General features: G+C 36.1%; 2 protein-coding genes across 2 annotated transcripts in view; both read left to right on the top strand.

Moving 5' to 3' along the window:
* The first annotated feature begins 594 nt into the window (after window positions 1-594).
* LOC129928199 (netrin-G1-like) lies at window positions 595-16,471 on the top strand. The gene is made up of 4 exons (XM_056041278.1): window positions 595-639; window positions 6,389-7,164; window positions 12,983-13,109; window positions 16,230-16,471. Exons 2-4 carry the CDS (start codon window positions 6,934-6,936, stop codon window positions 16,469-16,471), a joined length of 600 nt encoding a protein of 199 aa, XP_055897253.1. The 5' UTR covers window positions 595-639; window positions 6,389-6,933.
* A 4,319-nt stretch (window positions 16,472-20,790) lies between these two features.
* LOC106065167 (laminin subunit alpha-5-like) overlaps window positions 20,791-27,933 on the top strand; it is a 33,619-nt gene continuing 26,476 nt past the window's right edge. The window contains exons 1-8 of the mRNA XM_013223927.2: window positions 20,791-21,023; window positions 23,234-23,400; window positions 23,870-23,963; window positions 24,788-24,966; window positions 25,495-25,662; window positions 25,809-25,988; window positions 26,724-26,875; window positions 27,178-27,298. Of these exons, the coding sequence (XP_013079381.2) occupies window positions 20,791-21,023; window positions 23,234-23,400; window positions 23,870-23,963; window positions 24,788-24,966; window positions 25,495-25,662; window positions 25,809-25,988; window positions 26,724-26,875; window positions 27,178-27,298 (1,294 nt within the window). The remainder of the gene's footprint in view (window positions 21,024-23,233; window positions 23,401-23,869; window positions 23,964-24,787; window positions 24,967-25,494; window positions 25,663-25,808; window positions 25,989-26,723; window positions 26,876-27,177; window positions 27,299-27,933) is intronic.

Raw genomic sequence — 27,933 nt, 5'->3', positions numbered from 1 at the left:
GCAGGTGTAACAGGTGTTTCATGGTGACTGGAGACAGTGATCAGGTTGTGGAGCAGGAGGGTGGGGAGTTGTTTTGCGGGAAACTTTCACAATTCTTCGCATCTGTGACACTTTGAGATGAGCGTCTCGGGTAAAATGTGCGAGTAAGTGCGTATATCAGTTTGTGTGTTGCTCGTGTTCTGGTAAATGGTAACAGGATTATACATGTGCTGTTTAAGTGAAAGCTAACCTACAATTACCTAGTACTCGTGTGATCAATTCCAGTACAGTATCAGTGACATATGATTATGTTCATAATCGAAAAAATTCTCTATTTCGTTAGATTTTTAAAGTATCCATTAATAGAAATGCATTGATTAGCTATGACTTTTATAAAGCATGCAATAGTTTGTGTGCACTTTCTTTAGTACTGTCTAGTCAAATTTCTAAGCTCTATCGCCTGTAGCACAAATACAGTTTATAACGAGGCCGAAGTAGGAAAAGGTGCTATTACTTTTATAAAGTCAGTCTGTCAGTCTGACTGTCTCATTTAGTTCTCGACTATTTCAAGCGCTAATGAAATTCAGAGTTCAGACATTTCCGACTACATCATAGGCAGCAACTGCTCTTAGGACTATTTTCTGTTGTTTTATTTTCAATGTAAGTATTTTGGTGTAACGAGAACACGGAGTTGCTATACATTTATACTGCTAGAGAAGCTGTTGAAACTCAGTCAATGTTATTGGGATTTGAAAACAAGGAATCTATTTACAATACCTCTATTCAATTCGCACATTCCTAGTGGGTGGGGAAAACGTTTTTTTTTTGTTTTAAATCTAACATTTCTTTGGTAATAAGAGAAAAATAAGCACTCTATAAGTTGTTGAAATGAGATATTTTCTGTAAACAAAATGTATGTATTAATATTTTTCTTTTTTTTTTATCATACACTCTAATTGACGTAATGTGGATAATCTTCTATAGTATTCTATACTATAAAGTAGAAAGTAAGGCGTATGTATGTATGTATGTATGTATGTCCCACATAGAAATCAAAACCGTTTGACCAATCTTGATCAAACTTGGCAGAAATGTTCTTTGGATGCTAACTGGAACCGTAACATATGTTAAGCAGCCCTAAAACAAGCTTAAGACCCTCAAAAAAAAAAAGTTGCCCAACTCTATGAAAGTATTAGTATCTTATAAATCTAGGCCATGTTTACCATGTTTACATGAGAGAAGATCGAAAGGATCTAGATCTAATTTTAAGAACTACACTTTGCACAGATAGTTTTTTTTTACTTTGACACATGAAAATTACAAAATATAATCTATTGATTTCATTATTCAATAAAACTAAGCTTCAAATTTGTCTTTCAAAAGCATTTTTACATCAATTCGTTCCTTATATGTGCAAATTTAATAGTCCTGACGTACTTTATAATCCCATTCATCTATCGAAGCCGACATCTAAGTCTAGACTCTAGAGTCACTCTAGACAGTCTAAATCTAACTATAATTCTAGATCTAATCCCCCCCAAACCCCCCCCCCGAAAAAAAATCCTGGCTACGCCCATGATATATATATATATACTTTTATTAAGATTAATGGTCAACAGTGGTAAAGCGCTTGGTTTTCAAACCGAGGGTGTCTATAGAGTTAAAATCCCGGCGAAAAGTTTTAAAATGCAACTGAGCCCATCCAAATAAATGGGAAAGTAAAGACAGCTGGTCGTTGTGCTTGCCACATGACACGTTCGTTAACTGTCTTAAACAGGTAAGCTTTACATCAGCTTACTCGTAGATCAATGTCTAAACAAAAAAAATATTTAAAAAAAAATACTTAAATTTTCTATATTGTATCAATTAATTTGGGTCAGTCGTGTAATTGAATTTCTAATAGACCTCAACTAACAATAATACATCTTCGCGATTAGAATTATTTTTAGCAATTGTTTTTGTTTACCGCAATTTCATACGTTTAGCTTTCTAAATAAGCTTTGACCATTTCACTTGACTGGACCTGTTGGGAATGGAGGAGGAATAAGGAGGTATCAGGATGAAGGTTACCGTGATAGATTTTTTAATGATTTTTTTAATAATAAAAAGTTGTACGACTTGAATTGGAACTCGAGGTCTCAAGCCGATACCCTAACCACTGTGCCATCAAAGTGCTAACGAAAATTGAAGATTTCTTAGCTATCTATTGGGGGCACGGTGGTCGAATGGTTAAGCGCTTGACCTCCGAACCTGAGGTCCTGGGTGCGAATCTCGGTGATGACTGGGAGTTTGAATTTCAGGATTTTTAGGATGCCCCTGAGTCCACCCAATTCTAATGGGTAACTGGCTTTAGTTGGGGAAAGTAAAGGCGGTTGGTCGTTGTGCTGGCCACATAACACCCTGCTCGTTAACCGTTGGCCAAAGAAACAAATGACCTTAACATCATCTGCCCCATAGATCGCAAGGTCTGAAAGGGGAAACTTTACATTTTTTTAGCTATCTATTGTCAGTTTCAAACTTTTTATGTGAAGACCTAATTCTCTAAATCAGCTTATACCGACACATCTATTAAGCACAATTTCTTTCGCTAGTTGGATTCCAAAAAAAAAAAATTAATGACCATTAGTTAATTAACTAAATGTTTAATGTTTATATTGATTCTTATTTGTCAGGTAAAAGAAATTATTGTCGAAATTTAAACTTCATCTGATATTGGCTGTGTGAGAAATCACGTGTACAAATATTTTACCAGACAGAGTTTAAAAGTCTAAGAGTAAAGCCTTTATTTTCTTAAACACTATTTTACCAATTTGTTTGTTTGAAGTATAAAGTATCCCTTTCAGACCTTGCGATCTATGGGGCCAGCACAAGGACCAACCGCCTTTACTTTTCCCAAACTAATGTCAGGTACCCCTTAAAGCTAGGTGGACTTAGAGGCGTCCTAAAATCACTCTGTCTGGCCAAAATTTGTACACGTTGTTAATCCGACAATGTTATTTCTTTTACCTGATAACACAAGAATCAATGTATAACAATAAAATAACCAATATGTTAATTAACTATTGGTAAGAAAGTAACCTACTTGACTGAAGTAGTGGTATAAGCTGAATTGGTCTCCTTTATATTAGGCTGTCGTCTCAGGCTTAGTAAACACAAACATGAACTAGAAACAATAGATAACTCTACAATCTTCCACTGTGGGGCAGTAAGAAGGGACATATATATTTCCTACACATGTGTCACGGAAGGCATCATGCTAAAAAAATCGTTGATTCCATCGGGCCCAATTCAATTTTTCAAGGTGGACAGACCTTTTTGAGGGGCTCAATGTCATGTGTCAAATACGTACGTAGTTTTGCATCACTATAGTAGCCTGCTAGTCTTCCCTACATCTATTTTGTCTGGGTTCCACCACTTCCAAGCGTCAGTACATCACTGTAGTAGCCTGCTAGTCTTCCCTACATCTATTTGGTCTAGGTTCCACCACTTCCAAGCGTCAGTACATCACTGTAGTAGCCTGCTAGTCTTCCCTACATCTATTTGGTCTGGGTTCCACCACTTCCAAGCGTCAGTACATCACTGTAGTAGCCTGCTAACCTTTCCTACATCTATTTGGTCTAGGTTCCACCACTTCCAAGCGTCAGTACATCACTGTAGTAGCCTACTAGCCTTTCCTACATCTACTTGGTCTGGGTTCCACCACTTCCAAGCGTCAGTACATCACTGTAGTAGCCTACTAGCCTTTCCTACATCTACTTGGTCTAGGTTCCACCACTTCCAAGCGTCAGTACATCACTGTAGTAGCCTACTAGCCTTCCCTACATCTATTTGGTCTAGGTTCCACCACTTCCAAGCGTCAGTACATCACTGTAGTAGCCTACTAGCCTTTCCTACATCTACTTGGTCTGGGTTCCACCATTTCCAAGCGTCAGTACATAAAGTTGCCTCATTGAATATAAAACTTCGTAATTCAAATCTCAATGAGTCAGCATCGATTTTTTCCAACACGGTCGGTTGGTACTAGGTACAGCTGTTCTTTTAATCCGATTTAACCTAACCGTTTAAATCGTTACGCTGACATGTTATCAAAAAGCCTAATGGATGTAGGGACACATGTTTGCATTGACCTTATTTCTAGTGTAGTCCCCGTTCACTTTATGGCTTATAAAAACGCATCGACATATATTTACAACTTTTCTTCATCGTTAATGTGGGGAACGTGAATTTGAATAGGGAAAATAACTTTTAACGCACTCGTTTGCTTCTAAATTTAAAAACAAAATCATGAATTCTGCCCAGAGCATCCAACAGATCTAAACTTGTAAACATACTGATCTATAATATTACAATTGAAACAAGTACAAGATAAAAAAAAATACTTTAAAAAAACGTATATAGCCTAGCTTGCGATCTATAGGGCAGATGATGTAAAGGTAATCTGTTTCAATAGTCAACGATTACATTGGTGTCACAGTGGTCAGCACAGGGATCACAATGACCAACCACCTTTTCCCTAACTTGGTCGTTAGGTTGAACAGGGGAGCGCCCAAAAATCCCGAAATTAAAAATACCTCAGACTTCACCGGGACTTAAACCCGAGACTCCTTAATTTGAAAGCAAGGTACTTTTACCCCCCCCCCATGCCACCACGTTCATCAGCTTTACACTATTTACACTAGTAGGATATATTGTAGCTTTATATTTATATTTACACTAGTAGGATATATTGTAGCTTTATAATTATTTAGTAGGGTATATTGTAGCTCTATAGTTATATTAAGTCCGTATTATTTAACAGCAACCATAACAACAGCTTCAACACCATGTATGAAAGTATTAGTGGATACCTTAGTGTTTCAACATTAGTGGCTGACTTTTAATGAAAGATTATGCACACATTCACCACGTTTCTAGAGATTAACTTGGACACATACATGTGTTTCCTTATTTGCAAAAAAAGGGAGGCAATAGATGAGGTATCTCATCTCTGTAACGTTGTATGTTACTATGCAAATCTTCCTTCCATTGTTTGGAAATTTGTATACGTTCTATTTATACAGAATTAATTATGAGTGATCCAATAGATAACTTTGGCGAAAAAAGAATAAAAAATAACAAATTACTGACAAAATAATGATAAAGACATTTTGCATAAAAAATTACGTTACCGTTGTGATTATTTAAATTAAAGAAAAAAACAAGTCAAATAACAAAACTTATATTGAGTGAAATTGAAGCAATATTTTTAATCAATCTTCAAAGACCACTAACTCCTCTGACTCCCCGCAATGTCGGCAAGGGGCATCAAAATTTGGCCGGAACGGGCAAAATGTGCACCAGTAGGATAACGTCCCGTTCTCCGATCGTTCCGACCTATTTAGCCTCTAAAACGGGACGTCTAGGTTGGGAGGCGCAAGAGCTGCCGGACTCCCCTGGCTTTCTCGGACTTATCCCAGAATTTCAATCATTTCTCATGTACCTCATTGCAACGTGCTTGGGGGCCTCAAAAATGGGCACGGCCAGCGCTTTTTCACCAGCTAGAAGATCAGCCACGTCCTTGTCCCTGACAATGCAGTGTGATGCCCACTGCATAAGTACGACAGCTCCAATACGAATAAACCGGCGGATGTGCGGTGCCGAAAACCTTTTCCACCATTTGTGACTCCCCCCCCCCCCCCAAGCCAGCCAAGCCTATGGAGGTAAGAACGAAATTCTGTTACCATGACAACAGTTGTCCCAGCGGTTTGTTTTTCCGCGTAGTTTTTCGAGGACATGTTTGAGAGTTTTTATTCTCGCCGTAAATTCTGCATCGAAGCTGCATGCAGCCGACAGCTTGTCTGGACCAAGATCCGGGTCTCTGATGTAATCCCATAGCCGGCTCTCACAGGGTCATTCAAGGTCTTTATGCTTATACAGGGTGGCCAAGAAAAGAAAGGTCTGGTATGTGCACATCTCATAGACCCAAATTCACGTTTTTACTTTCTTAGACCCCTTGGAAGTCTTCGTAGACCTCTGAGGAGACCAATTTGGGAATCACTGGTCTAGCAAATTTAATTACATGATTAATCCAAAGAAATTGATACAACTATATTAATATTTTTTTTTGTAAAGTATTTTTTATATTTTCTTGCTTTTTTTTTTTTAAAGTTGTCCTATTCTGATTCGAACTCGGGGCCTCGAGCATCCATGATGGAAGGCCGACGCGTTAGCTACTGAGCTATACTAGTACTTATGAATATAGTAGGTTTTATAGTGTATAAATGTAACGTTTTAAGCGAACGACCTAATTCTCTACAGAAGTCATATCTTCTCTTAACTTAGTGTATTTCTATGTAAAACATAATTAATTAATTAGGAATAATTGATTGACTAATTGGTTGATTTTTTTTTGTTCATGTATTGTTATTAGCAACTTTATCCAAGAATGATAAGTGGGAGGAGAAAAACGTGTACAAGATTCCACACAGACTGACGTAATGAGTTAATAAAAGTTTCGTAAAATGATGTTGAGTCCCTTCTATAAGTCAATGTAAAAAAGAACTACAATACTGCGAGATGTCTATTTTTTTGTATTTTGCTTGCTTAGTATTACCACAATCTGCCGTGCACCTGTGCCTACAGTCTTTACTTAGGAGAATTATCAACCGAAACGTTTGCATTGAAATTATCATATCTGAAATAACCTTTTCTCAAAATTGATCACCATTATTTACTGAGTACCTGGCTTATTTCTGAAATAACCTTTTCTCACAATTGATTACTGGATTATTTACTGGATGCCTGGCTTATTTCAGAAAAACGTAGGCTACAGACCAATTGGTGCCAGGAATATTAGAAGGTTTAATTTTAACTACTATGACCAACTTTTTCATCCATAGTTCTCTTCATACTATTCTAATAGTGTTATATACCTAATCAGAGATTCAACAAGAAACCAAAGCAGAAAAACAAAACATGAAAATCGAATTGTATAAGATAGAATTGTTTTATACCTGGGCTTCTGTCTTAATTCAACTAACGAATGCAGAGTACGATAACTGTTTCGATGATGTCAACAAGGTCAACCTGGCCTGCAACCCGCCAGCCTACGACGTCATGTGGAACAATGTGGCCAGCATCAAAGTTGAGCCCGCCTCGGCCACCTGTGGATCACCTCCAACAACATTCCGTCGCCTGGCAATAAGAGTAAGCTTATCCCACCTTACCCTCCCTTCCTCTCTCTCTCTCTCTCTCTCTCTCACACACACTCACACACTTCCTCTCTCTACCTCTTTCTTTTCGCTCTTGCTTTTTTTTTCTTCCCACTCTCGCTCTCTCCTCGCTGTCTCACTCTATCACCTCTTTTTGTTCTCATTTCCACGCACTTTCCATTAACCATTTCTACAGCTCTGTCAGTCTTTCTGTCAGTCTGTCTGTTGTCTCTTGTTTTCTCTATTGCTCTTTCTTGTTTCTGTTTCTTTATTCCCCCCCCCCTGTCTCTCTCTCTCTTCTATAGTTTTTTTTTAAATCACTCTATCTTGTTTCTCACTCACTCTGTTTTGATTGAATCCTATTTCACTTTTCAATCCATAGGCTAATAACTCGTCGTTCTAAGGTACCGTTCCTTTAGTGTGAGACTGTGACGGTCATACAATTTTGACAGACAGAAATGTGTCAGTTCCCTCCTTCAGTAGCATTAAAGCATAGACATTTTAAAACAACCTGTAGAACTTTTAAGAGGTATTAGTGTGTGATCTTTGCGCACTAAAGTTTCAGCGGACCCCTTAAGATGAAGAGCCTCTATTAGTTTTGTGCAGTCTATCTGTCCATCTGATCCGTTTAAATCTTACTTTTAAAAATTTTAAACGCTATTGAAAATACTATTTTTATAATATTTTGTAGAGTGCTAAGTTTAGGTGCAGCCACTGGCGGATCCAGGGGGGGGCGGTAGGGGCGATCGCCCCCCCCCCACTCGGCCGACCCCCCCCCGGGGGGGGGAGGCGGACGAACTTTAGTATAGGATTCACACAATTTGTATACGAATTTATTACTTATGTTAAAAATATATACAAATTATTTATATTTCAACCTATTTTTAGATTATTTCGCCCCCCCCCCCTCTAGTATGTTGACCGATTAGGTGGGGTCAGGAGGGGGCGATGGTATCAATCCCGCGCCCCCCTACACTTTCGAGTGGGGGGGGCGGTCCAATTTGTTTGTAGAAATCACAGCTTGCTAACAAAATCAATTAAATATCTATATTATTAAAACTTATTATTGATATTTTAACTGATCTTTATGTCGTTCCCTGTTTGCCGATTGGTGGGGGGGGGGGCGAATACCTCTACCGCCCTTCCCACCTAAACCCTTTGAGTGGGGGGGCGGTCCGTTTTTATGGAGAAATCATAGTTTGTGAACAAAATTAGTTGAATATCTATATAATATAAACTACGTATTGATATGTGACCCATTGTTTATTATGTCGTACCATACTCTAATCTCAAATTGTATCATAAGTAAATTTAAATGAAAGATGGTTGTACCAGTTGTGAGGGGCGATACATGCAATCGCATTTCCCCCATCGGAAAAATCAATACTTTTTCTTTTTGTATTATAGTTAAGAAATTACAAAATTAAAAAAAATCTGTCACTAATATAATTTATATACACTATAAATTAAATTCTTATATCGAGTCGCCCCACCCCTATTCTTTAATGCCAAATGCAATATTTAGCAGAAATTATTAAAGAAGCTAAGATTAATCGTTTTCAGTCTACCGCCCCTCCCATTTCCAGACAGAGTTTATTTATATAACTTCACATGAATTTATCATAATTATTTTAAGAAAGACTTTGCATTCAAACGAAATTTTTCAGTATAAAAGTCATGATTGAGATGAGTTCTAAACTCAAATAGTATTTTCATAGTCGCCTTTTCCCAACCTTTACTCAATCTGATATTTTTCTAGTTAAATAAATTTGGGACTATAATTCACAATTTATACTTATATTTTCTTAAATACTATTTATCGAATAATTTTTTTTTGGCGGCGATCCTCAAAGCAAAAAGCTAAATATGTGGGGTATCCTATCTTTTCAAGGAACAAATCAGTTTTATTTGCAATGTATTATGGGCCTATAAATTTATATTAGAATATTTTCAAGGTCCTTTTTTAATAGTATGAATAATGAGCTGTAGATGTCAGGAGAATGCGTTTCTGCAGTGAAGAATGCAAGAAAACGCTTTTGGCGTAGGGGCTTCGCCCCGAACTCCTTTGATGAAAATGAGCTGTAGATGTCAGGAGAATGCGTTTCTGCAGTGAAGAATGCAAAAAAAAAAAAGCTTTTGGCGTCGGGGCTTCGCCCCGAACTCCATTGATGAATAATGAGCTGTAGATGTCAGAAGAATGCGGTTCTGCAGTGAAGAATGCAAGAAAACGCTTTTGGCGTCGGGGCTTCGCCCCGAAGTCCATTGATGAGAAATGAGCTGTAGATGTCAGAAGAATGCGGTTCTGCAGTGAAGAATGCAAGAAAACGCTTTTGGCGTCGGGGCTTCGCCCCGAAGTCCATTGATGAATAATGAGCTGTAGATGTCAGAAGAATGCGTTTCTGCAGTGAAGAATGCAAGAAAATCTTTTTTGCGTCGGGGCTTCGCCCCGAACTCCATTGATGAATAATGAGCTGTAGATGTCAGGAGAATACGTTTCTACAGTGAAAAAAACAAGAAAACACTTTTGTCGTCGGGGCCTTATAGCTCTGCCCCAGTTGTTTTGTTTTTCGCCGAAGGTTGAGAAATGATATATATATATGTGTTTGTGTGCGCGCGCGGTGTACGCACGTTTATGCATAGGGTTAGGGTTTGCTGGGCGTTAGGGTTAGGGTTTGAAAAAAATTCGCCCCCCCCCCACTCCAAAGTTCTGGATCCGCTAGTGGGTGCAGCGGCTACTTTTGATCTGAAATTAACCCTTTTGCTTTTGAAATAAATTTTACAAACCTTGGTCTCATACGTTTTTAACACAATACTTGAAGGACTTGTATTCTTTATATTAGTATTAAATAGAAATAACGAATAACACTTATTATAAACTATCAAAGAATTGTTAGATCTAGATCTATTTAGCCTACCAAGAAATAGTATAGACCTATATAGACTAGATGTAAATATGCCTGCTTTAAAGTTTAGTATTCACAAAAGAGGTTCTCCAGTCTAATTAATGTCTAATTATCTCTTATTATACTGCGATAGTCTTATTTTTGACTGACAAAACGATATATTTTAATCGCCCTGATCTGCTGATTATTGATTAACATCACCGAACCACTGTCTCATAATTTAAAAAAAACTGAAATGGAAAAACAAAGAAAATATCGAAACCTAGGCTTGGAGATTAAGCGTATATCCTGTTGTTATATCAGCCGAGGGGATAATGACAACTGATCTCACAGACACCTTCAATGCCCTTCACATTCCTAAGAATATTATCGTTGCCTGTCAGAGGGCGGTACTGCTGCAGACCTGCCTCAACACCAGAAAATTCCTTTGGAAACTGATACAGGGACTACGATGAATTGTGTTTCCCCTTAACGAAACTCGACCCTGGCAGTGCCAGAGAATGAATACTCGTTCTTTTCTAACATAATAATAATAATAATAATACAATAATCAGGGGCGGACTGGGTGTCAAAATCGGCCCGGGCATTTCTATACGATCCGGCCCACAAAATATGTGCCACATGATGGACATCCAATTATACCTATCCTCAAGAGCATTGTGTAAAGTTTAATCATGTATAATTTAATAATTTGTAATACGAGTTTTGAACTATCGGATAAGCGTTATTACTAAATGAATCAAGTATAACACTTAGGATGGGGAATCTCTTTGAACTAATTCCTGCTACATATACATGTACATTAAGATCCTCCATCAACGAACACATTGTTTATTATTCAGTTTCACTCCTCGCCATTTTCTCAGGCCTGTGGACTTCAATTTACTTCATCCTCCATTAGTTAACTGCCCGACTCACAAGGTCATGATGGCGTCCCTGAGTCCATCCAACTGAAACGTGTACCTGACTTAAGTTGGGGAAAGTAAAGGTGTTTGGTCGTTGTGCTGTCCTCATAACACCCTGCTTGTTAACCGTTTCCCAAAGAAACATATGACCTTATTATCATCTGCACTGTTGAACGCAAGGTCTGAGAGTGGAACTTTACTCACAAAGTCCTATACTGCTATCTCAATAACTTGTAAACCTAGTTTAACTGTCTGCATCTTAGAGCTGGCTCAACTGACTACATACACAGCAGAACATGTTCACTTGTTTGATGGTAATTTAATATCCTTACGTTCAGTAAAACAATTGTTGTCAAGATTTGTTTCATATTTTATAAAGCCTCTTTGTATTTCGACTTAAGTCTATATCTTTGTCGTCTTGGTATTAGTGTTTCTTATGTTGTTGAGCCTGTTCATTCATAATCGCTGTTATCATAAGGTTGGTGAATCTCTACTACATTTTTTTTTGCACAGGATTCCACAATAATTGCTTTTTATTATTTATTTTCCACTACTTCTTTTTGTATTATTTTGTTTTTGATTACAATTAACGCATTGCTACACAGTTCAAGATAATAATTGTGATTTATGAAGGACTTCGTCGCGGGGCCAAGTCGAGATCTTGTGACAACTGGCCACCAAACCAATAAGAATGTGTATGTAACTGGACATGTTATAGTTATGGAATAGATTCACATTAATGTCGATCTAAATAGGAAATAAAGGCCTTAAGTTTCTTGTTTGTCATTTAGTGTGTATAAGGAATGGACGCCTTTAAGAAAAGCTATATAGGGATGTAGGGTATTTACTACAATGCTTTAGATTAGTATTAGACTAAGTGTATAAGATGTTGTTGTTTTAATCACGACGCTCAAAGTGTTGCTTTTAAAGAGAATATTATAAAATCTTATAACAATTTACATCATTAATGCGGTGATGATGCGGCTCAATTTGGGTACCGGCCCAAATGCCCATATAGCAAGTCCGTTACTGACAATAATAATATAGTAATAAGCTTAATTATGCGTTAGCAAATTTGTTTTACAATTGTGCATTACAAATAAAAATATAATAGTAAATTAATTTATAATATAGCACACAAAATATATGTTCATGCCCCAGTTTCTCTTTAACATTACATGCGAAATTTACAACAGTAAATTACATTTTGTTCAATTATTTAATAATAAAGGTTTGAAAGAGTTCTTGTTTCTTCTTATTTTCGAGATCGGTGTCTTACATCTTCATTGTTATGGTCAAATGTTCAAATCGACAGATCATTTAGCACTACAAGAAAATAAACATCACAACTTTAGACTTTAAAAAAAAATTAGGCAGATCTAAAAAAATAACAATACAATCAGTTAATAAGTAATTAATCATTTATATTATATGAGTTTATTAATTGATATAAAAGCCTAAAGTGAAGAAATTGTTAATATTTTAAATTAAGATTTTAATAAAATAAATTATATCGAAAGAGAGAGAGAGAAGAGATATTTGTATGTAAGAGTATGAAAGTTGCTGGTACTTTGTATTCCGCAACTTCGTGTTGAAAATTTAAAAAATAGTCTTTTGACCTATTGGCTTGGCAAACTGACTTATTTTGGCTTCATTAGGCTATGTTATACAAACTGAATGCAATTTACTATACTGTGTAGGTTTTCAGACGAAATAGGCCTATTTATGCAAGTATGATGTAGACTCATTTCAGTAATGTGATTTTTGTTCTGTTGATTAATATCTAACATTTCCAGCCATCTTGTAATTCAATTTTTCGTATTTGAGAATGTTCCATAATTTAAAAAAAAAAAGGGATGAGGTATAGGAAGGAACACTACTTCAATGATGAAGGATGACTTTCAACTCGTTTCCACCTTAGCTAATTTAAGAGAATCGGGCTCAGAATTCACTTTTGTTTTCCGCTCCTTGTTACAAATTACAATTCTACAAAAACATTCCACAGATGCCCAGCACATATGAAACGTGTGATGCCAACAGCCCAGTTTTTCAACATCCTCCAGTCCATATGATTGACGATAACACAACAACCACATGGTGGCAAAGTGTTAATTTAGCTCCAGGAGCTGCAGGTAAGCTCTTCTCTATTAGATCTAGTTGTTTGCACTTTTATTCTTATTACCAATCACGTCTTTTAAGCAATATGGACAATCTAGGCGATCTAGTGTACTGGCTAATTATACAAGGTTCTGTGAGCGTCAAGGAGGTATAGTGGGGGAAAGTCATAATTTAAAAAAATAATTGTTTAGTTAAATATTTGATTTTAATGACATTTTATTTGGAAAGTTGATTTTTTTCTGTAATAAAAAGAAACAGTCATAAAATCTTATTTTATAACACTCTTATAGTGATATATGGCGTAACTCGCAATGAAGATTAAGACATTGCAACTATTCTAAGTTAATAAAATCCACTTTTTTTTTAGTGTGAAAAAATATGAGATGGTTTTGACCTTTGACCAAGCACAATACCAATTATTAAATATGACATGTGATACTTTAAGTCATATAGTTTGGCAGTAGAAGATAAAAAGGGCTTTGCCATGACAAAACAAAGACAGATAATACACTTTGCTAAATAAAGACAGATAATACACTTTGCCATAACAAAACAAAAAAAGATAATACACTTTGCTAAATAAAGACAGATAATACACTTTGCTAAATAAAGACAGATAATACACTTCGCTAAATAAAGACAGATAATACACTTTGCTAAATAAAGACAGATAATACACTTTGCTAAATAAAGACAGATAATACACTTTGCCATAACAAAACAAAGACAGATAATAAACTTTGCTATAACAAAATAAAGACAGATACAACACTTTAAGAATACACTGGACTTCACCGAGGTCAATTTAGAAACATTTGTTTTGTTTGTTTTACAAGTTTCGTCCCTTCATTACTAAGGATTATTATATCCTATAGTCCTTCCGCAGGGTGGCAGGGGCAGGGTGGCAGGGGGCAGCAGCGGGCTAAGTCCAAACTTGAGACTATCGTAAAGACAGTCCGAAGCGTTTACCACGCGACTCGACACGTATCAAAATGTCAGAGAAATTGAGAAGACATAATATCAACATAATTATTTTTCAGATTTGAAAATTCTACATAAAGGGTTAGAATTAGCTGTCCGAAGTTGGATAACATACTACTTTCAATGGTGTCAGAAGTGGGATAATAAATAATAATAAGCAATACGAACACTTTCAAACAAAAGATTTTATATACTTAATATTAATTATTTTTAAAATTTAGTCACTCATGTATAGCTAGTTATAAAAAGGGAATTGAGTCTTTAGACTTCATCAAAGCCAACAAACTTGAAAAATGCTTAATGATATCTGCTTTAACGATTTTCGTATAAAGTTTACAGTTTATGTACATCTCTGCGAAAAGAAACAACAACTACCTAATTGGTCACACTGAGAGATCTGATTAGACCATTAATATTTTACAAAATACAATTCAATGAACATTACATTTGGCTTACGTGTTTTTATTGTGAACACTTTGTATTTAGTCAAGAGTTTCATAAATAAAAGACGCGAATAAATATCATTTAATCTAGGAACTTGATTGTGCAAGCTCACTGAAAGGACACCTTACAATAGTGAAGCATCACAAGAAATAAATAGAATCAGAAATGAAAGAACACCATCAGTTTCATTCAAGAACTGATTTTAAAATATTTTTTTATGTTGCTTATTGTTTTTTAGTTGACAACATAGAACTTTCAATGTTAAGTCCATGACATTGTTTATGACCGAAATTTTATTTTGAGAATCTCCAAGTGAAAAAATAAATTGATTTTGATGAAGGTATTGTCTTATTCCTAAGGAAGGTTGTTCATTTCTCGTGACATGCCTAACAGTCTTATATAAACCGTTTCCGCAAAGAGTTCTACACAGCCGACTAGAGAAAACACGTACAGTCGATCAAGTGTATTTCTATTCTCAATAATCTTACATTCTAATATATGAAATAGCTTTTTTTTTCAAATTTTGTTGCATAGCAAATCTTGATGTTGATTTTTCCAACTTATACATAACAGTCTGGCCCTATCTCTTTGTGGACATCAGAGGGAGAGGGAGGGTATCGTAGAGTTGGTTTCCCGATAAACAACAAAACAACTGTGTGGTTAATGAATATGGGTTTCAAGGATGAATGTGTCTATGTGTGTAAAATCTATTTTTAGTTGTATGTGTCAGTTCGAATGTATGCACGAATGACTGGAAGTGTGTTAGTTTTCCCGATAACAGAGGCCAGTGTGCGCTATGTGCTGTCAAGAGTAATAAATTCTTCTTGTTCGCCTTGGCTGAGAGTCATTTAATGTTTTGTAATTACAGCTGAACCCAGCGACACCTAGATTCGGTGGGAAACTAATGTACTTTCTACAGAGCTAGATAGAATAGATAAGCTGGCAAGATGAAATAACCAACGAGGAAGTGCTACAAAGAGCTGAATGTCACCAGGTCGACTTCCACAAAGCATTCGGTATGCTGGTCGTCCACTTATAAGGTATACGGATGTATGCAAACGCGACATGAATCTCTTCAAAATCGACACTAGCAGCTGGGAAAACGTGGCACTGGATAGATCCACATGGAGAGAGAGCCTAAAGGAAGGGCAGATGCCATACACAACAGAAGCAGAAAGAAGGGTGAAAATGCAACGGCGCCTGGTGATTACAAATGCCCAACCTGTGACAGCAGCTGTGTATCAAGGATTGGCCTCTTTAGTCACACAGGAAGTCGCAAAGTGAAAAGATTATCTCGAGAAACGTAAAATGCCAGAGATATTATAGAAATCTGTAACAATAGGTTAATAGTTCATCGTATTGTGGCTGTAAACAAATAGAACCAAGTAACGCTTCTGATATAGGTCTATTCCAGAGATTCTCTATGTGGTCTCTCTAGACCCTCAGGGGTCTATGATGACTTTCAGGGGTCTGCTTGACAAAACGTTATGGAAACACTGGTCTATACTGATTTCGCTTAATTCATTTCTATTGTATTTCTTAGATTCTTTATTGCCACAATAGTTGGTCCATTTCAAACAGAGATCAGACGATTGTATGAAAATAAAACAAGCAGTGTTGCTACTTTATTGAATTTTAATTTTATGCAAGTCAAAACATCTTTTTTTTTATTTACATAACTAAGAACATCTTCTTTTTTTTATTTACAGAACTAAACATCAACATTACCATTTCTTTTAACAAGAGTTTTCGAATGGACTCAGATGTCGTCATAACTTTCAATTCTGGCCGACCAGATAAAATGATTTTACTAAAATCAACGGACTTTGGAGTCACTTGGACCCCTCTGCAATTCTATGCTTATGATTGCGACAGCTTTCAAGGTGTACTTATACCAGGAGCGGAAATAACAGTCGAGAACCCAACAGCTGTAATTTGTTCAGAGGAGTAAGAAATATCTAGATCTAGATTAGTTGTTAACTAGAACATCTCTGAATATATATTTAAATAGAACTATTTATGTTTAAGTCCCGTCCTATTTGGCAAGTCATACGGTTTGAAATTGGTGATGAAATTCGAGCCCAACCTATAAAGTAATAGTTCGGTTTGGTCAGATTTAATTTCGGTTCGGCTCGATGACGAGTATAGTTCGGGTTCGGCTCTGTCAGATCTAATGTTTGGGTTCAGTTCTGTCAGATCTAATGTTCGGGTTCAGTTCTGTCAGATCTAATGTTTGGGTTCAGTTCGATTTTATAAAATTAGGTAATAGCAAAAACTATGTATATGTAATTGTAATAATGTTCAATTCAATTATCTATTAGATAAAACAGTGATGCCAAACCTTATTCGGCCCATGGGCCATTTTAATTTTCAGTCACTCGTGTCGTGGGACACATAGGCCTAATAGAAAAGAAACTAAAAAATGAAATAAAAAATAAAGCACTATTACTAGAATAGCGTAGATACAATACTTGCACTAATTCATGGGGTGTAGGATGTTTATCTGAAAACAACTTCTGAAAATCCCGCTGCATTGATGAGACACCAAGTTCAAGCACTAAATTTCACTAAAATCGAGACCATAAACTGGTCCGTCTACTATATATTTAAAATTACAGGCTGATACGATTGCCACGTTGGAAACTACTGACTTGTTGAAACATTTTGGTTTCATTTTTAGCTGTTGAAGAAGTTATTATATTCTATGTGCTAATTTTACCGGCCATTGCGTGTCTCATTGAACGATCCTTCACCGCGAGGAAGAAAGACTCTCGGCGTTATGCACGATCAGCGTACATCGCCAGCTTGTCCATTGCGACGAGAAGCAATTAGTCAGTTATTGACAGTTTCATCAACCACAGTCGAGGTTTGAAGTTTTTGTTTGATGCACATGCCGCACAACTTAGCAACGTGTACAGTAGATAGTTTGCTCAATTGTTTTTTAGCGGCCCCCGAAAGGGGAAAAGACGCTATTAGTTTTGTGTGAAATGTCTGTCCGTCTGTCCGTCCGTCCCGGTTAGATCTCGTAAACTAGAAAAGATATTGAAAATCCTACATAACAATATTTTAGACCATTCAAAGTTCTGATGCTACGGCTACTTTTTTTTTCTGAAAGCGAAAAATCTAATTTTTAAAATCAGTTATGCAAGCAGTTTTTTAAAGGGAAAAAGCTAATTAGTATGCATTATAAGTTAGACCTAATTTAAAATAAATAGTAATCTTATAAACTTCATTTTTCTAAACACTTTTTTTTATATGAGGATTCGAATAAGAGGTTGAGCCTTTTCAAAACAATTATATCAATTATAAGACATCAGTTAGGCCAGGGGAGGCGCGGTGGCTGAGCGGTAAAGCGCTTGGCTTCCGAACCGGGGGTCCCGGGTTCGAATCCTGGTGAAGACTGGGATTTTCAACTTTGGAATCTTTGGTCGCCTCTGAGTCCACTCAGCTCTAATGGGTACCTGACATTAGTTGGGGAAAAGTATAGGCGGTTGGTCGTTGTGCTGGCTACATGACACCCTCGCTAACCGTAGGCCACAAAAACAGATGAACTTTACATCATCTGCCCTATAGACCACAAGGTCTAAAAGGGGAGCTAGTTAGGCCAGGTTCACATCTAACTTTACATTCAGTTTCACCTATCCTTTGATCTGCGGACCGTTAGGGCACTACACAAGATCTGTTAACCTTCTTTCTCCATTCTTATCTCTCATTTGTCTTTGATATAATTTCATTTAGATGTTCTTTCTGAAAATATTGAAGCCTGCCTGGGTGGACCTCTTCGGGGGCCGATTTTGAGTTTGTGTTTCCACACAAACTGTCTTTTGTAACCTTGTTTCTTTTTATTTCACGAATCAAGCACTAACAGTGCACTTAATATCGCAATGACAATCTTATAACATATCAAATGTATTTATTTGTTAGTGAACAGATCAAAGGTGTCAGTTACAGAGGTGACGTTAGATTGTTTTCTACTGGGGAGGGGAGGGACAGCTCTTTTCTTTAATAATTCTCCGTTAACAAGTAACAAGAAAGTTGAAGCTACGACTATGAGCCATAGGTTGCAGCTTGCACCTCAAGCTAAAAAACACCTGCGGGCGCCCCTGATTTCCGAGTCTCATGCTGTATCTTCAGATATTCTGAATGCGCATTGTTTGTAACGAGTGTAGCAACCTGAAGACTTCCTACAGCGCCAGTGTTGTGACTGAATGTTTGACATGAACTTCACAGGAGATAAGTTTTTGAAGAACCTAAAATTCAAGTTTATCCTCTACTCAGTAGAAAGTGAATTGAGATGTCGAGCTCAATTTTCATTAACAAATGTGTAAATTACTTTGAAAAATTGGAAGAGACAATGGCGGTTGATGTCTGTGTTACATAACATTATGTATCGATAATTCGATAATATGCAATCTGAGCAATCATCCAAACTTAATATCTTAATAACAATAAATGCCAATAATTCAGAATAAGGGACAATTTTCATGTCTATTAATTCGTGTAAATCAACTGGTGGATATAAACAGTGATATTAAGGGGAAAAATAACAATTAAACAAAAAGAAACATTAGATTTTCATCGATATGTTATTATTCTCGGACATCAGGAATATTATTTAAGAATAATAATAAATACATAATGCTAGTGAGTTTTGCAGAAGAAGCGCATGTTCTTATTATATTAAGGTGTTTGGTTGTTCTAAATCCGTGCTGTCCTTGTTTGTAACCGAGCACATACACAAACCACACTCTTTGCTTTATGTTTTGTAGACTTAAACACGAATTCTTTGTCTTAATTTGATTATGTGGCCGAGTGGTTAAGCATTTGGCTTCCGAACCTGGGTTTCTGGGGTCCAAACTCGTGAAGATTGGGATTTTGAATTTCGGGATATTTTTTAGGGTGCCCCTGAGTTCACCTAACTCTGATGGGTACCTGACATTAGTTGGGTAGAAGCAAAGGCAACTGGTCGTTGTGCCGGCCACATGACGCCCTACTCGTCAACCGTTTGCCAAAGAAACTGATGACTCTTACATCTTCTGCCTTTTAAATCGCAAGGTTTGAAAGGGGAATTTTTTATTTTTATTTTTAAACTAGAACTAACGTTAGTCGACATCTTGAAAACAAATTCTAATTATGAAACATAATATGTCAACAACTAGCCCGCAACGTAAATTGGTTGCTATGAGTTGTGTCACTATTACGCGCATTTATTATGCCCCTCCAAATACTGAGCCTCAATGGTTCAAGTTATATTAATGAATAAGCGAACACGAGTCTTGCAATGAAGCTTTACATCGTTGGATCTTACTATGTTAAGGGGGGGGGGGGGGGGGTTAAACCAGAAGATAGGAAGCACGAAATTCGATTACTAGATCAAATCCATTGCTGTGGACAACAATGAAAAAGCCACACATTTTCACACTTTAGGCTAATGCTGGCCGGCCGAAAGACACGACCCCAAAAAGGACGACATGGTTTCCTTTTGCTGGACGTCTAATAAGCCTACTCGCCGTCATCTCTTGTATACTATTAATTGTACTCCCGAGTAGTTCTATATAGTCTGCCGCGGCATGAGCTGCCTCTTGGGAAACCTGATTACTCTTTTCTGAGCCTTTCATCAGCGGCCTGTTGTAATCGTCTCAGTAAAACAGGGCATAACTGAGAGGAGGAGTTGAAGTCCAGTGGCGTAGTTAGGGATTTGTGGACCGGGGGAGGCTTGACCTTTTTAGGGGCCCCTGCATTTTGACATTCGAGATCAAGACATAAGATAATGGCATAATATTGTTGTAACTCCAGTGGCGGACTGAAAGGGTTAATGTATGTGAGGCCTACTGATTCACACGACTCAGGCCAATCACACAGGTCAAGGGCTGTTGAACAAAGGGACAATACTGCAAGTATGACCCATGTTGTGGTCACGTGACCGAGAGCCTTCACGAAGAGACACAGTGTGTAACAAAAGACAGTCGAGTCCAGGGCAGCAAGAGAAGGGCTGTGCTGTACCTTGTGAGTCTTTGAAAATGTAGCTGTACGAGCTAGACAGACTTGTAGTGATTAGTTAGACAGTTCTGTAGTGTAGCAAAGCATTTGAAGTTAGTGTAGCCAATTGTGTTGAATTGGCTGTCGATGTATTTGTAATTAAATCGCCACTTTGTTACTTAAAGCTTTTGTTGTCAAGTTCTTGTGTTAGATGTGCTGTTGTGTTTAGCAGTGTTTGCAGAAGGTCTGGTAGAGAAGATCGTAACACTGGTGTCAGAAGTGGGATCTCTTATGGCTTCTGTGAAACTGCTTGCTGAACTTGTTCTAAGAGAATTGAAACAAGTGCTTCGGTGTCGTGGACTGAAAAGCTTTGAAAGAAACAAGGAAACTCTTAGAGAACGCCTTCGACAAGCCTTGCTGGAGGAAGATGAAAGTCCGGACTCATCTGTTCGAAGTACAGCCAGATATCAGATAGCTCATGGGCGCCGTGAAAGAACAGATGAACTCGTTCCAGGTACATCTGGGTTCGAAGCTGGAAGAGGTCAACGAGCAGGTCTGTACCATGATTGAACAGATAGGTACCAGTACCTCGCTGAACAAGACTGGTGAAACGTTTGGTACCATGCAGAGCAAGACAGACGAGTCGATTGGTTCCCACAAGAAACCTAACGTTTGCTGTGACAACGATTAGCACAGTGCTGATCATGTCAACGTGATTCTTGCCTGCACCCAGGCATTCAACAAGAACTGTGCTGACGAGGCCGCTGGCTTTTTAAATTTAAGATTGGACTCTATAGAGTTTTTAGTAGATAAGAAATATGCTAATCTTCGAACGCAAAGGAGGAGCTCTATATAAATAAGTAAAATTCTTCTGTTGTTACTGGCCTTGTCGGAATTGTCCTGTTCTCAAGGTCATCATCCGGGGATGGGTCTTGTCTTCGAATGTGAAGCCGGTTGAGTGTTTCCTTGAAGTGTTCTACCTATCTTGCGTACTGTTCTGCTTTCCTAAGTTGTGATTTTCCATTACTTTTGATGGGAGCTCTGTGTTGACTTTTCGCTCGGGCTCGCAGACAATGTAATGGAGAGTTTTCGTGTCGTTCTTGTAAGTAGCGTGTCTCTTAGATCTTTATCATTGTGGTATATTATTATTATTATTTTATTATCGAATTCTAGAATTATAAATGGTGTAATGGACGTCGTATGCTTGTACGACTTAAATTTACCTATTCTGCAGATGTTTGGGTTTGTTGTGCGGGAGTATTACAGATTAAGATTGCAAATGTAACAAACACATCCCCGTCACAAACTACTTGTGAAATGTCCCGCCATTTCAACCAATCAGCTAACATTCGATTGAGAAGAGGGCCACAGTCGCTACTTCATGTAGTGGCCCCACGGTCCTAGGGCCGACATAATAAAATAACAAAAAAAAGTAAACCTCACTCTCCATGACGTCACTAAATGTTGCGTTGAAAGTCCGTCAATTATAAGGCGTCTCTAAATTAAATAAGTACTAAGCGATATGGTGACTAGATATAGATTTCTATATAGATCTAGATTAACATCTAATATTCATTTCATATTTGTTTTGTTTCCACTGCTTAGCACTACGACCAAGGCCCACAGCCTCATACAAAAGGCTACATCTTTTTATTTCCCATATCCTGATGGCGACTGCTGTATATACAGAACAAAAATTGACTAATCATATTGCTATATGCTAGTTCTATAGCTTAATTAGGCCAAAACTTGAAGGTTCGCTATCTAGATAAGATAAGATAATATAATTTCATTGATCCAATCAAATGGAAATTCAGTTTGACTACAATTGACAACCTCAGCGTAACTACTTTACAAAAACAATATGGATGAAAAATTCGAGCAACATTCACTCATGAAACACATACACATTCACAACCAGCGCTTTATGAGTTTGACTTCTATGAACTTCTCGATGACGACAGCTGATCTTGTAACACTCTGACCGATAGTGAGATAAAGGATTTTTAAATCTTTCTGTTTTAGTCCTAATGGAAAGGAGACGACCACTTCGTTCAGATCTTATGTAACAGTGGTTTAATGGATGCAGGTTGTCTTTAAGAATCGTGTGTTTTGGAAATGCATCTTTCTTGAAAAAGCCCTTCAAGAGATGGTAGCTGTATTTGAGTGATATACGATGCTTTTTTAATTAGTCTATTAAGTCTATGTCTTTGTGCCGGTGAAGTATTACCATACCAGCAGGTGATGGCAAAGTTGATTAGACTGCTGATAGTTTCTGTGTAGAAAAGTTTGATTATTGTTTTGTCTATGTTAAATTTTCTTAGCTTTCTGAGATAGAAGAGTCGCTGGTGAATTTTCTTGTATATGTTTGACAGTGTTCATTCCATATTAGTTTGTTGTTGATAGTTGTAGGCCTACCTAGGTATTTATATTCCTATTAGGTTACTTGATCTTATTTGAATTACACTTATTATACTTGAATATTTATTGCCTAAATTTTAACTACCATCTTCTTTTTTGAAGTAACGTCTGTATTATATAAGATAAGATACTAATAAATTAATAATAAACGTTAAAAAGAAAAAGAAAACTATTAATTTTCCCCACATTGAAAAAGGTGTCAGTACGACATACCGTGCCTACCGTCACAAAAAAAAAAGTACTTTGTTTCACCAATGATTATTGTCATTACTGGCTAATGTTATTTTATCTATTATTCTTTTTAATCTGTTAGATATGCAGAACAAATTTCTAGAACTGCAGCTAGAGTTGTGGCTAATCGAAATGTTAAGTTGGTAAATCAAGATCGATTTGACCTCTACCTTGGACCTCTTGGAATAAATATCTCCAATTTTTATGAAGCATTAGAACAAAAGCTTTTGGATTTTTTAACTTTTACAGGCAAGCTAGCATGGTCTCTATTATTTTCACATATTAAATGCTAAACAAATGTGCATTGATCCTTCCAATTTTCTCTGATAAAGTCTTCTGTTAATGGACAGTAGAACAAAAATGTGTATAATGAATCCATCAAAATAGAAATAACAACAGATATTCATATAAGGTTCCCCCCTTTTTTTTTTCTTATTTTCATTTTTTCCAACATGTAATTGTATCACATTGTAAATGAGTTCATTGGAACAGCCATTTCAACATTTGCTGTAAAAGTAGCTAACATAAATTGTCTGTAATATGAAAAGCTCATGTCCATGTTCTCATTTTCACCTACATTTTATTGAAATTTTTGTTTTAAACATCAGTGTGCAAAACACCTTTTAAAAATGTATATAATATTTTCTTTATATTTGAATCAGAATTGAAAGACTAAAATAATCTGTATTTTGAAGCAGTATTTTTATTTTTTCCTCAGATATAAGAATTCAATTAATTCAGCCATTTACAGATGCCAGAGGACTATATGATGCCTATTACTATGCTATCTCAGATGTACAAGCAGTGGCAAGGTAAACAAAAAATTTAATTTGTCTTTAGTGAGCTATTCACATAAAATAATATTTTAAAAAATATAAACCACTGAAAATACAGGTATTCCAGGTTTTTAAAAAATTAATATTCTATATGAATTAGTAGACTAGACTGGTCATGTATTAGATTGATATTTTACATTTAAAAACACTAACATCTACTTAGCATATCAGATTAACTGTTCCCTAAAATATCAGATTAAAAATTGTTTTTTCTAAACATTTGATTTATAACCAACTGTTCTCATCCCGTTATCCTGTTTGAATTGGTGAATTGGAGGCCATTAAAGATAGGACATATTTTTAATACTATTTATTATTATTATAGCTTTTATATAGTGCTACTTTCATGCTTATAGCATGCTCAGAGTGCTTTTGGTCCAATCTCATTTGTGGAGGTATTTAGGAGTTGGTTTTCCGTGCTGTCTTTAGGCGCTCTGTCTGAGTTGGGTGTTTAACCGTGAGCCCCCTTCTAGGTAGCCAAGCCAAGCCAAGTTCAAGCGCACTTGGCCTCTCGACCACGCTTCCCACATATTAGTCATATGGTTTATTAGGTATATACAGTATAGTCAATCTGTTGATAAAGAGTGAGTCCTTTTCTAACATAATGCTGCTTTCAAACTATCTAGCTATGATGTTTTGAAAGTCTCTTGTCTTGTTTTTCTAGAATCTCAGCAATTTTACAAAATTTTACAGCATAATTGTTTTTAAAGAAAGAATAATAAAATATAGCAACATGCAAATGCGGGTTATTTGACAATTCCTTTGAAAAATAAAGTGAAAATTGGGTTTTATTATTTCAGATGTTACTGCAATCTCCATGCAGCTGATTGTAACTATACATCTCAGGGTATCACATGTGATTGTCAACACAACACCATGGGCAAAAACTGTGAGCTCTGCCAGCCCTTGTACAATGAGAGGCCTTGGAAGAAAGGAAGTTACATCCCTTATCCTAGAGGTCAAGCTAATGAATGCCTCAGTAAGTACTTTAAACTTTGATGGCCAACTGAATAATATAGAAATCTAGCTTATGTGTTTTCTTGACACAGTTTAAATTGAAATTAGTCACAAAAAACTTGTCCATAAGTAATCTTTTTATTTTTATTTGTATAAGACATCTATAAGACATTGCATGCTTGGTTCATGATTGTCCAATCTCTTTTGTGCACATGTGAAGAAGTTGTTTGGGAGAAGGTTTGTGTGCTGCCTTTAGGCACTCAACAAACTCAAACTCGAGCCACTTAATAGAAAGCCTAGCAGTTTTCACCTATGGCCAATTACTTTTAAAGTTTTTTGTTTATTAATTTATCATGGATGAAAATAGCACATTTTAAAATAAGATTCTTTTTACATATTTTTGTTTCTGTTTCTAGTTAAAAATCAATAATGCCAATCTATGTTTCTAACATAAGCAAATATTAAGCCGAGATATTGTTTTATTGGGGGGGAATATAGCTTAGTATAATCCAGTTAGCCCCATCTTACATTTTTTTGCTACTTCTGTCAGAGTGTGAGTGCAATGATCACGCTGTTAGCTGTACCTACAATGCAACATATGGCAGAGGAGTGTGTGATGCATGTCTTCATAACACACGTGGATACCACTGTGAGCTGTGTGCTTTGACCTTCTATCCCAATGTGTCCCTCCCCCAGAATGATGTCAACAGATGCATAGGTATGATCTAGATGTGTTGTCATCTTGGTGATGGAGCGATGAGTTTAGCATCATATAGGAGACATACTTGTAAATATTTAGTCATATGCATCCAAGGTCAAGTTTCTGCTGTAATATTATATATGTTATTGTGTTTTGGATTAAAGATTGTGCCTGTGAGCCATTAGGAGTTGATGGCGGGAATCTCAATTGCTCACAGACAGACACAGTGGGAACTGTTATTGGTCAGTGTCCCTGCAAGCAGTATGTCACCTCGAGGAAATGTGACACCTGTGTAAGTGGCTATTATGGACTTCTCACTGGCCCAACACCAGGAACCTGTGTTGGTAAGTCCAAACACTTGTTTTACATTAAATAACTAGGTCAAAATTTTACAAAAGCAGATATTATCATGAATTCATAAATTTGAATGTGTAATATGGTAGTAATTGTTTTTCACACATTGTGTTCTAAATAGATGTAATAAAACCTTTTTAACTTGTACTTTTTATATTTTTTAGTCAACAATTTTTTTAACATCCTTGTGTGCATGAAACACTTAGCAGCATTATGCTTTTAAAATAAATTGATCAGGGTCTGAATTCTAATTTGAAAATTTTGTCCAAGTCTGTTTCCAGTTTACACTTTCTTAATTTATTTTTTACATTCAAGCATTTTTTTTTACCATCCTTATGGACTTCATCACACTGCACCGTTAACTTTTTGCTGCAGTAATTTTGTTAGAGCTGTATGTTTCCACAAATCCAGGTGCTGCAGCATTTTTGTTTGCTAGTTTTACATTCACTAGAGTATTATTTAAAAAGACACCTAATTGTCTGTGTCAGAGTGTGGCGCCGTCCTGTAATTATCTTCCTTTTTGAAGGAATGGCTAAAAAAAACAACAACATTTAAATTGTCTTTATTTTAATACTCTTCTATATATTTGTATATTTTGTTGTCTTCTTCTTTCTAGATATTTACTGACATATTTAATAAAATGTTATAAATAGAATCTTGTTATTTTGCATTTATTTATACAAGATACAATATGATAAGCTTAATGTTGTTTTGTTTCTTCTTAGCTTGCACCTGTGTCCAGGATGGTACTGTTGATCAAAGTATCAACTGTACACAAGACACTGGTCAGTGTACATGTAAACAAACTATAACTGGCAGAACATGTGATACATGCAGAGATGGTTACTACTCATTTCCAACTGGCAACCCTCAAAAGGTACAGTAGCATTATGATGAATACTTTCAAAACTGTGAAATATTTTTACTTGTGTTAATATGTATTTGAGAGAATTATTTCTTAGTTTCTCTGATGTTATTCAGATATATTGAATAAGTTTAGAAGTAATCACAACATGGCATTTATAAAATTCCTGATTTTCTTAGAAACTACTGCCAATACTTAGTCTATAACAAAATTACCTATTTACCCTTTTTTCTTTTCTTAACTTTATAGGAGATGTAAATTTTGTTATTGTATTTAAACTAATGTGTGATGCTAACTATTCATCTTTCATGAAGGAATGCTCTAACTGTAATTGTGATAAGGGAGGTGCAGTGTCTCCAGTTTGTGACAAAGTGACTGGGGTATGTGCCTGTAGAGCTAATATAACTGAAGCCAAGTGCACACTACCTGCCAAAGGTGAGAAACTACAGTTGTAACACAATAAAGAACCTTATCCTGATCTTCTGGTTATGGCTTTCTTTTTTATGTTTTAAATTAATTATTTCAACTATAGAACACAAGTTAAAAAACAATAAAGCCCACTTTAGAAAATGTTAGAAACTAATATTAATATTTTTTTAAAAAAGGTCAGTAAAATTCTCAAGTTATTTTTAATTGTATCAAACATCACTAAATATTGATGTAATCTTATCATTTGCGACAATAGAATGTAATTGTCCATGTTGTTTTAAAAACAACAAATAAGTATTGAATGTTAATGTGCTAGCCAAGTCTGACAAAAAAAATCTTTTTGAAATTATTCTTTTTAGACTTTTCTTATTTCAAAATAAGTTAAAATAAAAGGTTCATCAAAAAATAGTTCATTTTAGTTCATTATAATTAATTACATTATATTTAAAATACATCTGGCTTATTTTATTTTATTAACAAAGACAAGATCTATTGACTCTCCCATAATATTTTGTCAAATGCTTCCATCTTCACAATGTTTACAGTCACTTCATTTTGTTTACTAAATTTTTTATTTTTTTTCAATGACTTTTGTTTTTTGTCTTTCTATCAAATGTGACTATAGCATCTATCACTTTAGT

This window comes from Biomphalaria glabrata, chromosome 9, assembly GCF_947242115.1.
Source record: "Biomphalaria glabrata chromosome 9, xgBioGlab47.1, whole genome shotgun sequence".
NCBI classification, from domain to species: domain Eukaryota; kingdom Metazoa; phylum Mollusca; class Gastropoda; family Planorbidae; genus Biomphalaria; species Biomphalaria glabrata.
Note: the sequence above shows the minus strand (reverse complement) of the source record. Positions and strands in the feature narration are given on the sequence as shown.

Coding starts and splice junctions, on each gene's coding strand:
- LOC129928199 (XM_056041278.1), top strand. CDS start 6,934: ATGAAAATCGAATTGTATAAGATAGAATTGTTTTATACCTGGGCTTCT. Junction 7,165..12,982: donor TCCGTCGCCTGGCAATAAGA/GTAAGCTTATCC, acceptor AACATTCCACAG/ATGCCCAGCACATATGAAAC. Junction 13,110..16,229: donor TTTAGCTCCAGGAGCTGCAG/GTAAGCTCTTCT, acceptor TTTTATTTACAG/AACTAAACATCAACATTACC.